Here is an 11,308-nt window from a genome sequence, read left to right on the forward strand (position 1 = left end):
CGTATTTATTAGAGAAATATATCATTTTAAGGAAAATCAAATTTATTAATAATATAATTTAATTAAATATCTGAAATTATAATACATGTTCATCAATAAGCTCTATATATCAGTATAGACAAGTATGGCATGATACAAGTTCAATGGTTAACATGGCAAAGCTTAATATTATAATTCGAACAGAATAAGCTTCAACATTTATAATAAAAACAGATTTATAATTAACTTACTACTAATGGTATATTACAAATATTCCAATATTACAAATTCATACAAGAGAGAGAGTCTATAAAAATTTATAATATTTATCTGTAGTAATTTCAAAACTTTTCCCGATACTTTAAATTAAGTCTTTACACATAAATACTCAAACGTAAAATTATAGTATTAGAGGCACTACATGAACTTTATTTATACAGGAACATTTAATGTATTGTTTTCTAAAAAGAAGTGAGACATTTTTTAAATACAAACCGATGCTTTACTTTATGATCCACCTATTTAAACATTTATATACATGAATTTTTAGCGATCTTTTTAAACATGCCGTTTTTATAAATAAAAAAAGCATATGATAAGTAAAAGATTACAAAATAAAAAAATACAAAGCATTATTTGTTTTACTATAATCTTGATTCATTAAATATTTTCATTAACAGCCTCACATTACCATTTTGTTTTTATTACTCCATAATAATAAAAATAATTTATACCTAGGCAAGACATCTTGTATACTTTAGAGTTCTAACGATATTATGTAATTATTGAAAAATAAAATTAATGCTTCTTGCACTTTCTATTCAATATGAATTATTTGCTAGTTATTTAAACGCGTATATTTGGAATGTTTCGTAGATTGTTTCAATATAAAATTTTATAATAAAATTATACGAATAGATTTTATTCAAATAGTTTAGTGACGTATTCTATAAATAATCTTATTGATAGTATTATTTTCTTTGCATATATTTATATCTATTTTCCTTGTTAAATGAAAATAATAGAAAACAAGTAAGCTACTTCATTTTAAGAACAACGTAATTAATTATACATTCAATCAGTATTAATTTTTGTACGTTTTAAATAAGATAACATCTCTATTATCTATTAAATACGTCATAGAGTCCAACTTGTGTTATAAAATTGAATCAATTGCAAAAGCTAAGCCTATATATACGTGTAAAACATACATATCATTGCACATGCATTGACTTTTCTTATTCATGAAAAATATATGAAAACCAAACAGTAGAATATTATATTTCTCTATAATATTTCCAATATTTTGTGTATGTGACTAAAAGGATCATTATCCATCTAAAAGTCAGGCGTTCACTTTGTTTTATTTACAAGTCCTCCTATACTTATATGTTGCCAATTTGCCTGTCATAATAAATGTAACTATGTAATTTGATTCAATGACAATTTAGCTACATAATAAAACTATATAATTTATCAAACTTACCCCTATCCCGGTTGCCCAACCAGTCCCAGCAGGATTTTCATCTGTAATACCTATTCTACGACAAAGTATACCAGCTCCTGAAACTGCCCAAACTTGACCCTGTTCTCTTGCAATGGCAACTTGTCGAAAGCCTTGTTTCGCATTTGCGACAGCCATATCTGGACAATATAAGAGCACATTACATACTGAACATGTAATAAAATAAGCAGGATGAACACTATGATTTTTGTAATCATAAAATAATTAAAAACAGTTCATAACTTCATAATAAATTCGTAGTAAATTTTAATGTACTACAAAATTCATAATAAATTTTAATGTACTACAGAAATTCGTCTAAATTTGTTATAACACAATACGAAATAAGTTACAACTATATACCTAAAGTATACCTATAGCAGAGAGTGCATTTAAATAAATGGATGTTTTGTGTATATTTCCAGTGTTTACTAATAGCAGGGTTAATACGAAGATTTTTCCAAAATATGCAGCCTTTAGGGATAACACCATATATTTTTCTCTCTTTTCTAGAAAAGATCAGATAGGTTTCTAATGAAATCATTACATACGCTCTGATAAAACATTATTCGTTATTATTCGTTAGTTCCAATCTTTATCTAACTACACATTAGTGCCAATGCAAATTGTTTCTAAAAATTAAGCTAACCAAACGTTTAAAGAAGTTACAAAAATCACTCTTGGAATCTATAGGTTTGGGGAATGCTGTCTATTAGTGTCCATTCGTTACACAAATTTAACAAATACCTATGTGTATGGGATCGTTCGGCATCACAGGAAGCGTTTGCCAGTGCGTTCCTTCTGGGAAAACGTTCACTTGCACACCATGGCGTACAGATAATTTACCCGCCATATCTAAAGCCCACACCACATCTTTCCCAACAGAAATTTGTTTCAAATGAGCACCTGATGGTGGTTCAACATTCTGCCATTGTATTCCTGAACAATCAAATAATAATTAGGAAAGATTTCAATAATAACAAAGATATATTCATACTATTACATACCTGTTGGTTTTGCAGGAGTAATACCTAATCTCCAGTAAGAAGAACCATTCTTTCCAACAGCCCATACTTGCCCGCATGGACCACATGAAATACCTACTAAAGCTTGATCACTTGGTATATGTTCCCATGAAACTCCCTATAAATAAATATTAAATAATTTTATTAAAGTAAATATTTATGACGTTGATGTTATAAATAATTTGTAAACATACCATAGGGCAAGATTCCGAAACACCTCTTCTAAACAAAGCTTCGCCATTAGAAGCAATGGCCCATATATAAACAGGAGCATCAGAACCAGGTTTCCCAGGTGCCTACGAATAAAAATGTGAATAAAAAGTTACTGTTTTAGTTTTATGTTTTATAAAAAAAGCAATGCGCGTTTTTAATATTCCTTACGTATAAAGAAACATCAAGTAATTTTGTGTTCCCTAATTCTTGCCAGGGTCCACTAGTTGTTAATTGACACCTTCGAAACCATCGTCTTCGTCTAACATAATCAGTAAACTGTTTTTTACCATGATATTGAGCAGGAAAATCTCTAGCATACTGCCATCCGTCTCTATCGACACCTCCAGGGGTATGAAAATCTACTATCCAATCTGACACCTATGATAAAGTAAAATATTTTAACACAAAACTTTTGAACTTTGTTGCTTGAATATTATAAAAAATATGTATATCCTTGCCCAATGCCAGTGCATCGATAATAGTTTAGTATGTTCTCGGGTACGTTTATGTCGTCCAGATGCATCACTCCACATGTAACGATCAGTTGGAAGACCATGAGATGTGTATCCAGTTACCGGATTCCAACGCTGATTTTCATAAACATAATAATTGTGAGTATCTACCATGCTATTTATTCCCGTATTACTATCTAATCCTACATAAAATAATGTATAAGATTAAACCATACCCCTATGCCTTTTAACAATATAATTTTCTTTTTATTTTAGAAAATATTACCTTTCAGGAACAAACCACCCCAACCACCAGTATATACCCATGCAGTACTACCATATCCTATTCCCCATGTTACACCAACAGAACAAGTTTCAACCTTTTTTAAATGTCCACCCATTTGCCTCCAAAACATAGTAGTTGGATCAATTATTACCTACATAAAATTTTCATTACAATCAAGTTACAGAAAGTTAGTACTAATATTAATATCGAGGTAATTACGTACAGATATAGATTTATAAAATATGCTACACAATGTCATCAATCCCTTGATTCGTAAATGAGTAATGCTCTGTGGTAATATTCTGTGGCTATAACAAGTAAATTCCGTATCATCGATATAAATTTTATATCCTCGTAGTTCACAAACAATTTCTAAGGTGAAATCAGAACCAGGTTTTAACGGACTACCTCCGTTTCTCTCTTCGTCACCCCATTGTCCATTTTGATATGTATTTCGTACAATTATGTTTTCCTTTAGTCTTGGATTAAAATGTAATGCTACATCATGGCTATCCATTACAGACTTTTGTTTCAGTGATACCGTTGAATAACAAACAAAATTAATTGATAGCCTAGAAATTGAAAAAATGTCAAATATTTTGAAATATACAAAAATGTTAATAAATACGATTGTAAATTATTATATTTTACCTATCAGCATCATCATGAATACAAGCTGTAATTTTTAGAGAACTGCCATATCCAAAACCATTTTGCAAAACACATTCAAAAGGTAAACCTTTTCCAGCATCCAATTCTTGTACATAACCATCATTAGAAAGTTGATTTTCCTATAAATAATTCATATGTAAAATACTAATGTAAAAATTTGTTGCATGACATACTTCAGATAAAACATGTTAACTTACTTCTAAGGCAGCAGGGTCATATACATACACATCTCCTAACGCAGTTGTAGCCCATATTGAATTAGGACCAGGTTTCCCATAAACATTATTCATTTTACAAGAAACTAAAAAATATAAAAAATATCTTATATTATCTATTTTTATATTCATTAAACATAACATACTTACATACCTGAGGTTAAGTGCGCTAGCCAGTCTTCCATCTCAGTGTCACTAGAAAACTGTAATCTAAGAACTTTAGAACGAGGCATACGAGGAGTATGAATCGCTATCCGTGGATTACCTGGTTCACTACAGCATATTACACACATAATCTCAGACACAGGAAATTGCATCTGAAAAAACACTAGTTAAAGTCTCATTAAAATATTAGTAAAAAGATTATTTTACATTTCTCATTTAGCTTACAATTGTTGTCGCTCCATCCGAATTTAAAATAGTTACAATTCCAGAATCTAAAGAACCATTGTCACTACTTATCCATTCTAATTCAATAATGCAATCTTCATATGAAGTACTCCCCTTAACTTTGCATTTTGCATCACCATTCTTTATCCAAGATGATCTGTAATATATCATTATAAACAAGGAGATCTTCAATACATTAATTTCAATTTCATATAGTTATCAAAGCCTTACTTCTCAACTACTTTCTCGTATATTGATGGATCGTATTGTACTTTTTGTAATCTTTTTTTTAACTCCTCTAAAATATATATTCTCCATGTCTCGGCTATATCGCCGTGACCTGTACCATTTGTATCTGCAATCCTACAAATTTAAGTCAAATATGTAAGTAACTATGTTTTATTATAAAACGATTTTATGATTTACGCTAATTTACAGTATCAATATTACCATTTCGGAGGATTGGATGTGTCAACAAAACATGCTCCAGCTTCTACTTTATACCAAGAGGTATCACATTCAGCCCAATACATTGCCCCAGAGCTCTCATCTTCTCCATAAACACCGGAATCACTAGTCAAGTCAGGATCGAAAATACTTCCATCTGTTTCTGGATGAGCTTCAGCACCTACCATGGAGCCAACTGAATGAACAGGGCTCCATGCAGCTGGATTGATCTACATTATTTTAGTTTCAAACTTTAATTTTAGGAAGAGATGACTGTAAGTGAAAAAATGCGTGAAAAAATTCAATTATCTATTAACCTTGACAACATTCCCCATCCCTTTTCCAGAAACTACTATAGATTCTCCAGTTTTAGTTAATGACTCATTCGATATAGTTATATTTGCAACGCTAGCTTCGGTTAAATCATCCATATCTAATGAATTCGCCGATCTACAATTTTATCAATTAAGAAAAAAATAACATCACCATAATATTACAACTAAAATATGTATGAAATAATTAGAAGTTTACCTTTTCTTGCCTTCATTTAGATATATATCCTGGAAAGAAGTTTGCTGTGGATTTTTATTAGTAGTACCATCGTTCGTACGTTGCCATAATTTTAAAGATGTTGGTGTTGGTGCAGAACGAGATTGTTCTTCCCATTCTCTAATCAACATAGTACCTTCGCTAGTACTATGTGGTCGATTCTGTAAATATTATGTAATATTCTGTAATTATGTAATAAACAATATACTTGATTATTTGTAGTATCTAAAATTTATGCAAAATAAATACCAATGATCCCCAACTTTGATGCCTCTGTTGTTGAGGAGTACCACACATACTATGTCTATTACTCGATGATAAACTAGCATTGCTACTTGCTCGACTAAGCTGAAGAGGTGCATTTATTAATCTCCATTTTTTACCCGTTAATTCCGATTGTGTAATGCCAGAACGATAATATAAACATCTATCCTCATGACCAATAGCCCAAACCTTCAGAAATGTTAAATATGCATATACACACAACTTATTAAAGATAGATATTTATTCTTTTCAATATGAATTAATTTACCTGATCATTCGGAGCAACAGATACTAGTGACATTTTACTTAACATTTCCACCCATCCAGTGCCAGCACCCATTTGTTCACATACTCCACTCATTTCACCTTTAATGCCTTTTCTAAACCATACATTTCCATCTTGAGTTACAGCCCACACTGCATCTGTACCTACACTAACTTGTATTAATTTTAAATCTTTTTGTGGAGGATCAACTTCTACCCAATCTTCTCCTACAAAATAACATTATATTCATCAGTATGAAAGACTGCATCAAATATTATTATGATAGTTATACATACCCATGGGATTTTCTCTAGTAACACCTGTGCGCACGATTGCTTTGCCAATCATTAATACAGCCCATACAAGACCAGTAATTCCAACACTGATTTGACACACCTCATATCCATTTACTAATTTTATAGTACTCCACCTTTGACCTTCAGGACAAGTTGTACTAGTTCCAACACGAAACATTACCTATGCAAATCATTGTTAAATTCGTAATAACATTATAATAATTGCAGTAACCAAAAGTACAGAATTTATTGTTATAAATTATTTAATACATCACTAAAATATTTCAAAAAATTCTTTTAAATATTATACCCTCCCATGAGCAGTTACTGCCCAGACTACAAGGCATCCAGGATTACCTCCAGGTATTTGATTTCCACCCACAGATATGTCAATAAATGGTTCCTAAAAATATATGGTATTGTGCATTTCATAAATCTTTATAAAAATTCTTCAATATTATTATGATGTAAAGATTTAGAAACCCCACCTTAGTTGCATCTTTATGAAGAGGTGCAATAGCACACCATGAATTCATAGCACTATATCTCCTATATCTAACCCATTTCCTTCTCCTGACACAAGATTTCCATTGCTTTTTCGTTGTGAATGTAGCTGGAAAATCAACTGCATATGTCCATCCCTACCAAAATATCAGATTCTCTGTGATCATAACACTTTGTTTCGATGTTGACAACTGACAACAAATCTACATATAAACAGAAAGTCACAAGAAATATGACAACAGAAGCAATTAAAAATGAATTATTCCATTATTAACTTATTGATAACTACACCTAGATTGTTAATATACAAATTAAAATGTTTTAAATCACAATCCATAAAATGAATATAATCATTATTATTAATAAAAAAAATTAAATCAACAAAGCAAATAAAATAAATTACAAACAAATAACCTAATCTCTATTATTTAAAGAAATTTTATCATATTTACATCATGATCTAACGGTTGGCCATCTAATGTAGTTTCTATTTGCCAATCACCTTCCCATTGCCAAGCCATGGATGGTAATCTTACTTTATCTCTGCTACGGTCAACTGTACCATCTTGATTAGAAAAATTATACCTATCTGTAGGTAATAATCTCCCACTAAATCCTTCTAAAGGAAGCCAACGCTGTAAATATTGTATTTTATTAAAATCTGAATAAAAATTACATGTAAGCATAATTGTAACCACCATTTTTTCAATGACATTTTAAACATACTTCATTTTCATATATTTCTTCTTTGATTCTTATAGGTACATCTAAGCCATGCACGTGTACATAAACTTGACGATCGCCACCTATAGCCCACATAAAATGTGGTACTGCTGATAATTGTTTAAACTCCAGGCCCAAGTACATGAATTCTCTCCACATAGTTCCAGATGTTGATAATCCGAACACACGTCCTTCATTATTTATAGCATATAAGTATGAGCTTGGCATCTCAATATTTTAATAGTAAAACACTTTAATTCTCCTATAAAGTGATATTTATATTGATACCAGTGGAATTATACTCCCGTCAATATTATTAGATGCTGTGTTACTATGTAAATTAATAATGAATTTAAAGATACATGGATAATACCTTTATGTATTTAAAAATAAATATGAATTATCCTCCCTGCACTGCAGGCAATATTAAACAACAGATATAACTTTCTTTACATAAATGTCATAAGATAAAACAATAATCGCGAAAGATTAATCTTGGTTATAATAAATTATTTATATTTTACATTCTACATCATTAACATTATATCTCATGTACATAAAATGTTTTACGTTAAATTGCACGCTACTTTTACGTGAAAATTCAAATTAATAAATTGTCAATCTAAAAATAAAGAACATTTTTCAGAATGACACACAGCCAACTGTCATTTACTGATTACAAGTGTGAATAAAGATGTCGATATATTTATCACATAAAGGTGATATCTATTTAAAACTTGAAATATTAATAGGCGCAATTTCTATCATATTTCTTATATAACAGAAGCTTCTTGTACATCATATAATATTTATGCATAATATAAATATTATAATCGGCATTATGTTATTTTATTTCTACTGAATTTCTTGATTACATGCGTGGTAACTGGTAACACTGCTTCTCAAACTCACCTCTTATGATCCTTTCTTTAGACGAGAAAGATCGCCTTATTAATTATTTAACCAATACATCTTAGCATTTATTAAACATATATAAAATTAAGTAATATCTATAATATTTAAATCCCTATTGTTTAATATTTTTTAACCTACAATATTTTTATATTTCAAAAATAAGTAAAATATGAATATGAACACATATAATAAAACATTTAAATCTGTAAAATAATTATTTTAATTTTATAAGACCGATAAATACGATTTATTAAATATTTTATACCATCCCTCCTATACAACAAACTAATTTATTGGTTTCTATGAAAATTTATGCATGTTCTGGAATTCAAAATCCATTGTAAACGCCATCTAATGAAGCATCCAATTGCACGTGCAACGTGCAACTAATTCGAGAGTGGTGCATTTAGTTTAAAATACTGCAAATGTACATGATCTGTAGGTTATCAAACGTTTTGTATATTCGACCGTATTTATATTTTGTAAAATCGTTGTTTATTTGAAGTAAAAGTATTATAGAAAATGGTTGTTTTTACTTGCAACAATTGTGGTGAAACGCTACAAAAGCCAAAAGTTGCGAAGCATTATGAATTTCAATGTCGTTCCGCACCCTTTTTAACATGTGTCGATTGTTTCAAAGATTTTCGGTAAGTATTAATAAAATTGATATTTTCTCCATTATTTTTAATTTATTAAAATGTACTTTTGATTGTTTCAAGAGGTGAGGAATATGTAGTCCATACGAAATGTAAAAGCGAAGCTGAAAGATATGGAGGCAAGGATTATGTTCCAAAAGCTGGTGCAAATAAGGGTGAAAGAAAGCAACAAGCATGGATTAATGTAGTAAATAGTCTATTAGATAGTGAAACAAACTTATCAACGGCAGAACGAAACTTTTTAAATATCTTGTCCAAATATGAAAACATTCCACGTAAAAAAAATAAATTTTTAAATTTCATAAAAAGTGCAGTGGGTAATAGAGCAAATCAATCAGTAGTTAATTCTGTGTGGAATAAAATGGAAACCGCTTTCAAGAATAGTACACAAAGTACTAATACACAAAATGAAAAACAACAGGAAAATGGTAAGTTCACAATAATTACTTTAATGCTTATTTAACTATAATTATAAATTTCTGAAACATTATGTTTAATATATAAATAGGTAAAACAAGCGAAAAAGTAAATAATGGAGAAGATGCAAATACACATCAAGAAAATAATATAGTTGAAAATCAGAATAATGAAAATTTAGACAGAGAAAATCAAACTGAAGATCATTTGAATAAAAATAAAGTGAATGGCATGGGAAATGCTGACACTGATATTGTTAATAATGTTAAAAAAAGAAAATCAAAAAAGAGAACAATATCCGAAATAGTACAGCAAACGGATGAACCTATTGTCAAGAAAAAAAGTAAACATACTGTAGAGGCTACAGAAGAACCAGTTTCTAAGAAGAAAAATGAAGATATTGTTACGGATGTTCCTGCAAAAAAAAGTGAAGATGCTTTACTTTCTGAAACATCAATCAATCAATGTGATGATACTGTAGAAAAATCAACCTTTAACTGGAGAGATACCATCTTAGATATAGTAAAGAGTAAAGGAGAAATTTCCTTAAAAAAATTACAGAAAAAGGTACTTTCACGGTATATGAACTCATGTTCAAATAATATATTGGAAGAAAAAGCATCTAATAAATTCAATAAAAAATTGAAAAAGATATCAGAAATAACCATTTCTGATGAGAAAGTAACTTTAGCTTAAATTGATTGATGTGTGTACTCGTACACTTTTTTTCAAAGGAAGTACAATATCATCAATAACTTATAACATTAACATACAGTAATTTATAACATTAACATATAACATTATTGCAATGAAAAAATTAATTACTTTCACATAAAACAAAGACTATAAAAAAATACTGTTATGATCTTTGTCCATTTTATGAATCAATGTTTGCAATTTATTTTTAACTGCGTTCGATTCTTTATCCTTCTTTCTTTCAAATTCTAAGGTAGCTTTTAATTCTTTTACTGTGAATTTTATTAAAAATTCGTGTTATGACAATAATGTGTAATTGGAGCTCCTACATATTCAACACTAGGGTCGTGGAAAATGAATAGTAGTGAACGCCAGTGACGTAATGAGTGAAGATACTTACGTGTTCATTGGAGAATAAAATATTGTGTTTGAAAGTGATTGTCCGGGAATAATAACGTTCTAGCTTGCTCTCAAAATGGATACATAGTACTATGATTACCGGAGAACTATCTTCATAATTCTAAACAGTTTGATATTCTGAAAGTAGCTCTTGCGAGCGTCGGTTAGAAGCATGTTATCTCAAATACAATAATTGAAGGATTAAACATTCGATTTAATTGCATTTGTCTTCTCGAATACAGAAATCATGAAAAATTAATTAGGGCAAAGTTTAAATGCTTAAGTTTTAGTTAAATTAATAATTTAAGAAATCAAGTACCATAAAGTTCTAAAATTTAAATATGTAAATATGATTTCAACATTCAAATTACAAATGTCATAAGAACTTTAAAAAAAGAAAAAAATACAATAAGAGCAGCAGTGGAACTGATGAAATAAGAA

General features: G+C 29.6%; 2 protein-coding genes across 7 annotated transcripts; one reads left to right on the plus strand and one right to left on the minus strand.

Annotated features, from left to right (window-relative positions):
* Nucleotides 1-41: 41 nt before the first annotated feature.
* Nucleotides 42-8,716, minus strand: LOC100743231 (tectonin beta-propeller repeat-containing protein). Of its 6 annotated transcripts, none has more exons than XM_033322268.1 (25): nt 8,697-8,716; nt 7,788-8,046; nt 7,514-7,696; nt 7,046-7,198; nt 6,868-6,960; nt 6,558-6,738; nt 6,265-6,488; nt 5,982-6,185; nt 5,715-5,893; nt 5,501-5,633; nt 5,187-5,413; nt 4,968-5,099; nt 4,737-4,893; nt 4,501-4,663; nt 4,329-4,432; nt 4,111-4,250; nt 3,683-4,031; nt 3,460-3,610; nt 3,180-3,376; nt 2,890-3,099; nt 2,703-2,804; nt 2,491-2,626; nt 2,231-2,422; nt 1,466-1,623; nt 1,333-1,383 (listed from the first exon to the last, which is right to left on the minus strand). In XM_033322268.1, the coding sequence occupies exons 2-25, from the start codon at nt 8,010-8,012 to the stop codon at nt 1,333-1,335; spliced, it is 4,044 nt and encodes a 1,347-aa protein (XP_033178159.1). In that variant the 5' UTR covers nt 8,013-8,046; nt 8,697-8,716. The 6 variants fall into 6 exon arrangements, with proteins under 6 accessions (XP_012244217.1, XP_033178161.1, XP_012244218.1 ...); XM_003491702.4 differs by lacking the exon at nt 8,697-8,716 and adding an exon at nt 8,158-8,596; XM_012388794.3 differs by lacking the exon at nt 8,697-8,716 and having other exon boundaries at nt 42-1,383; nt 7,788-8,012.
* A 258-nt stretch (nt 8,717-8,974) lies between these two features.
* On the plus strand, nt 8,975-11,249 carry LOC100743598 (cell growth-regulating nucleolar protein). The gene is made up of 3 exons (XM_033322341.1): nt 8,975-9,346; nt 9,419-9,783; nt 9,864-11,249. The coding sequence occupies exons 1-3, from the start codon at nt 9,222-9,224 to the stop codon at nt 10,466-10,468; spliced, it is 1,095 nt and encodes a 364-aa protein (XP_033178232.1). The 5' UTR covers nt 8,975-9,221; the 3' UTR covers nt 10,469-11,249.
* The last annotated feature ends 59 nt before the right edge of the window (nt 11,250-11,308 follow it).

This window comes from Bombus impatiens, unplaced genomic scaffold (assembly GCF_000188095.3).
Source record: "Bombus impatiens unplaced genomic scaffold, BIMP_2.2 scf_0582, whole genome shotgun sequence".
Classification (NCBI taxonomy): domain Eukaryota; kingdom Metazoa; phylum Arthropoda; class Insecta; order Hymenoptera; family Apidae; genus Bombus; species Bombus impatiens.

What these genes read in the sequence shown, in the direction of transcription:
- LOC100743598 (XM_033322341.1), top strand. Translation starts at nt 9,222, where the DNA reads ATGGTTGTTTTTACTTGCAACAATTGTGGTGAAACGCTACAAAAGCCA. An exon ending in GATTGTTTCAAAGATTTTCG is followed by an intron (nt 9,347 to 9,418) that starts GTAAGTATTAAT and finishes GATTGTTTCAAG; the next exon opens with AGGTGAGGAATATGTAGTCC. An exon ending in TGAAAAACAACAGGAAAATG is followed by an intron (nt 9,784 to 9,863) that starts GTAAGTTCACAA and finishes ATATATAAATAG; the next exon opens with GTAAAACAAGCGAAAAAGTA.
- LOC100743231 (XM_012388794.3), bottom strand. Translation starts at nt 8,012, where the DNA reads ATGCCAAGCTCATACTTATATGCTATAAATAATGAAGGACGTGTGTTC. An exon ending in CAGTAACTGCTCATGGGAGG is followed by an intron (nt 6,739 to 6,867) that starts GTATAATATTTA and finishes TGATTTGCATAG; the next exon opens with GTAATGTTTCGTGTTGGAAC. An exon ending in GAACGATCCCATACACATAG is followed by an intron (nt 1,624 to 2,230) that starts GTATTTGTTAAA and finishes TATATTGTCCAG; the next exon opens with ATATGGCTGTCGCAAATGCG.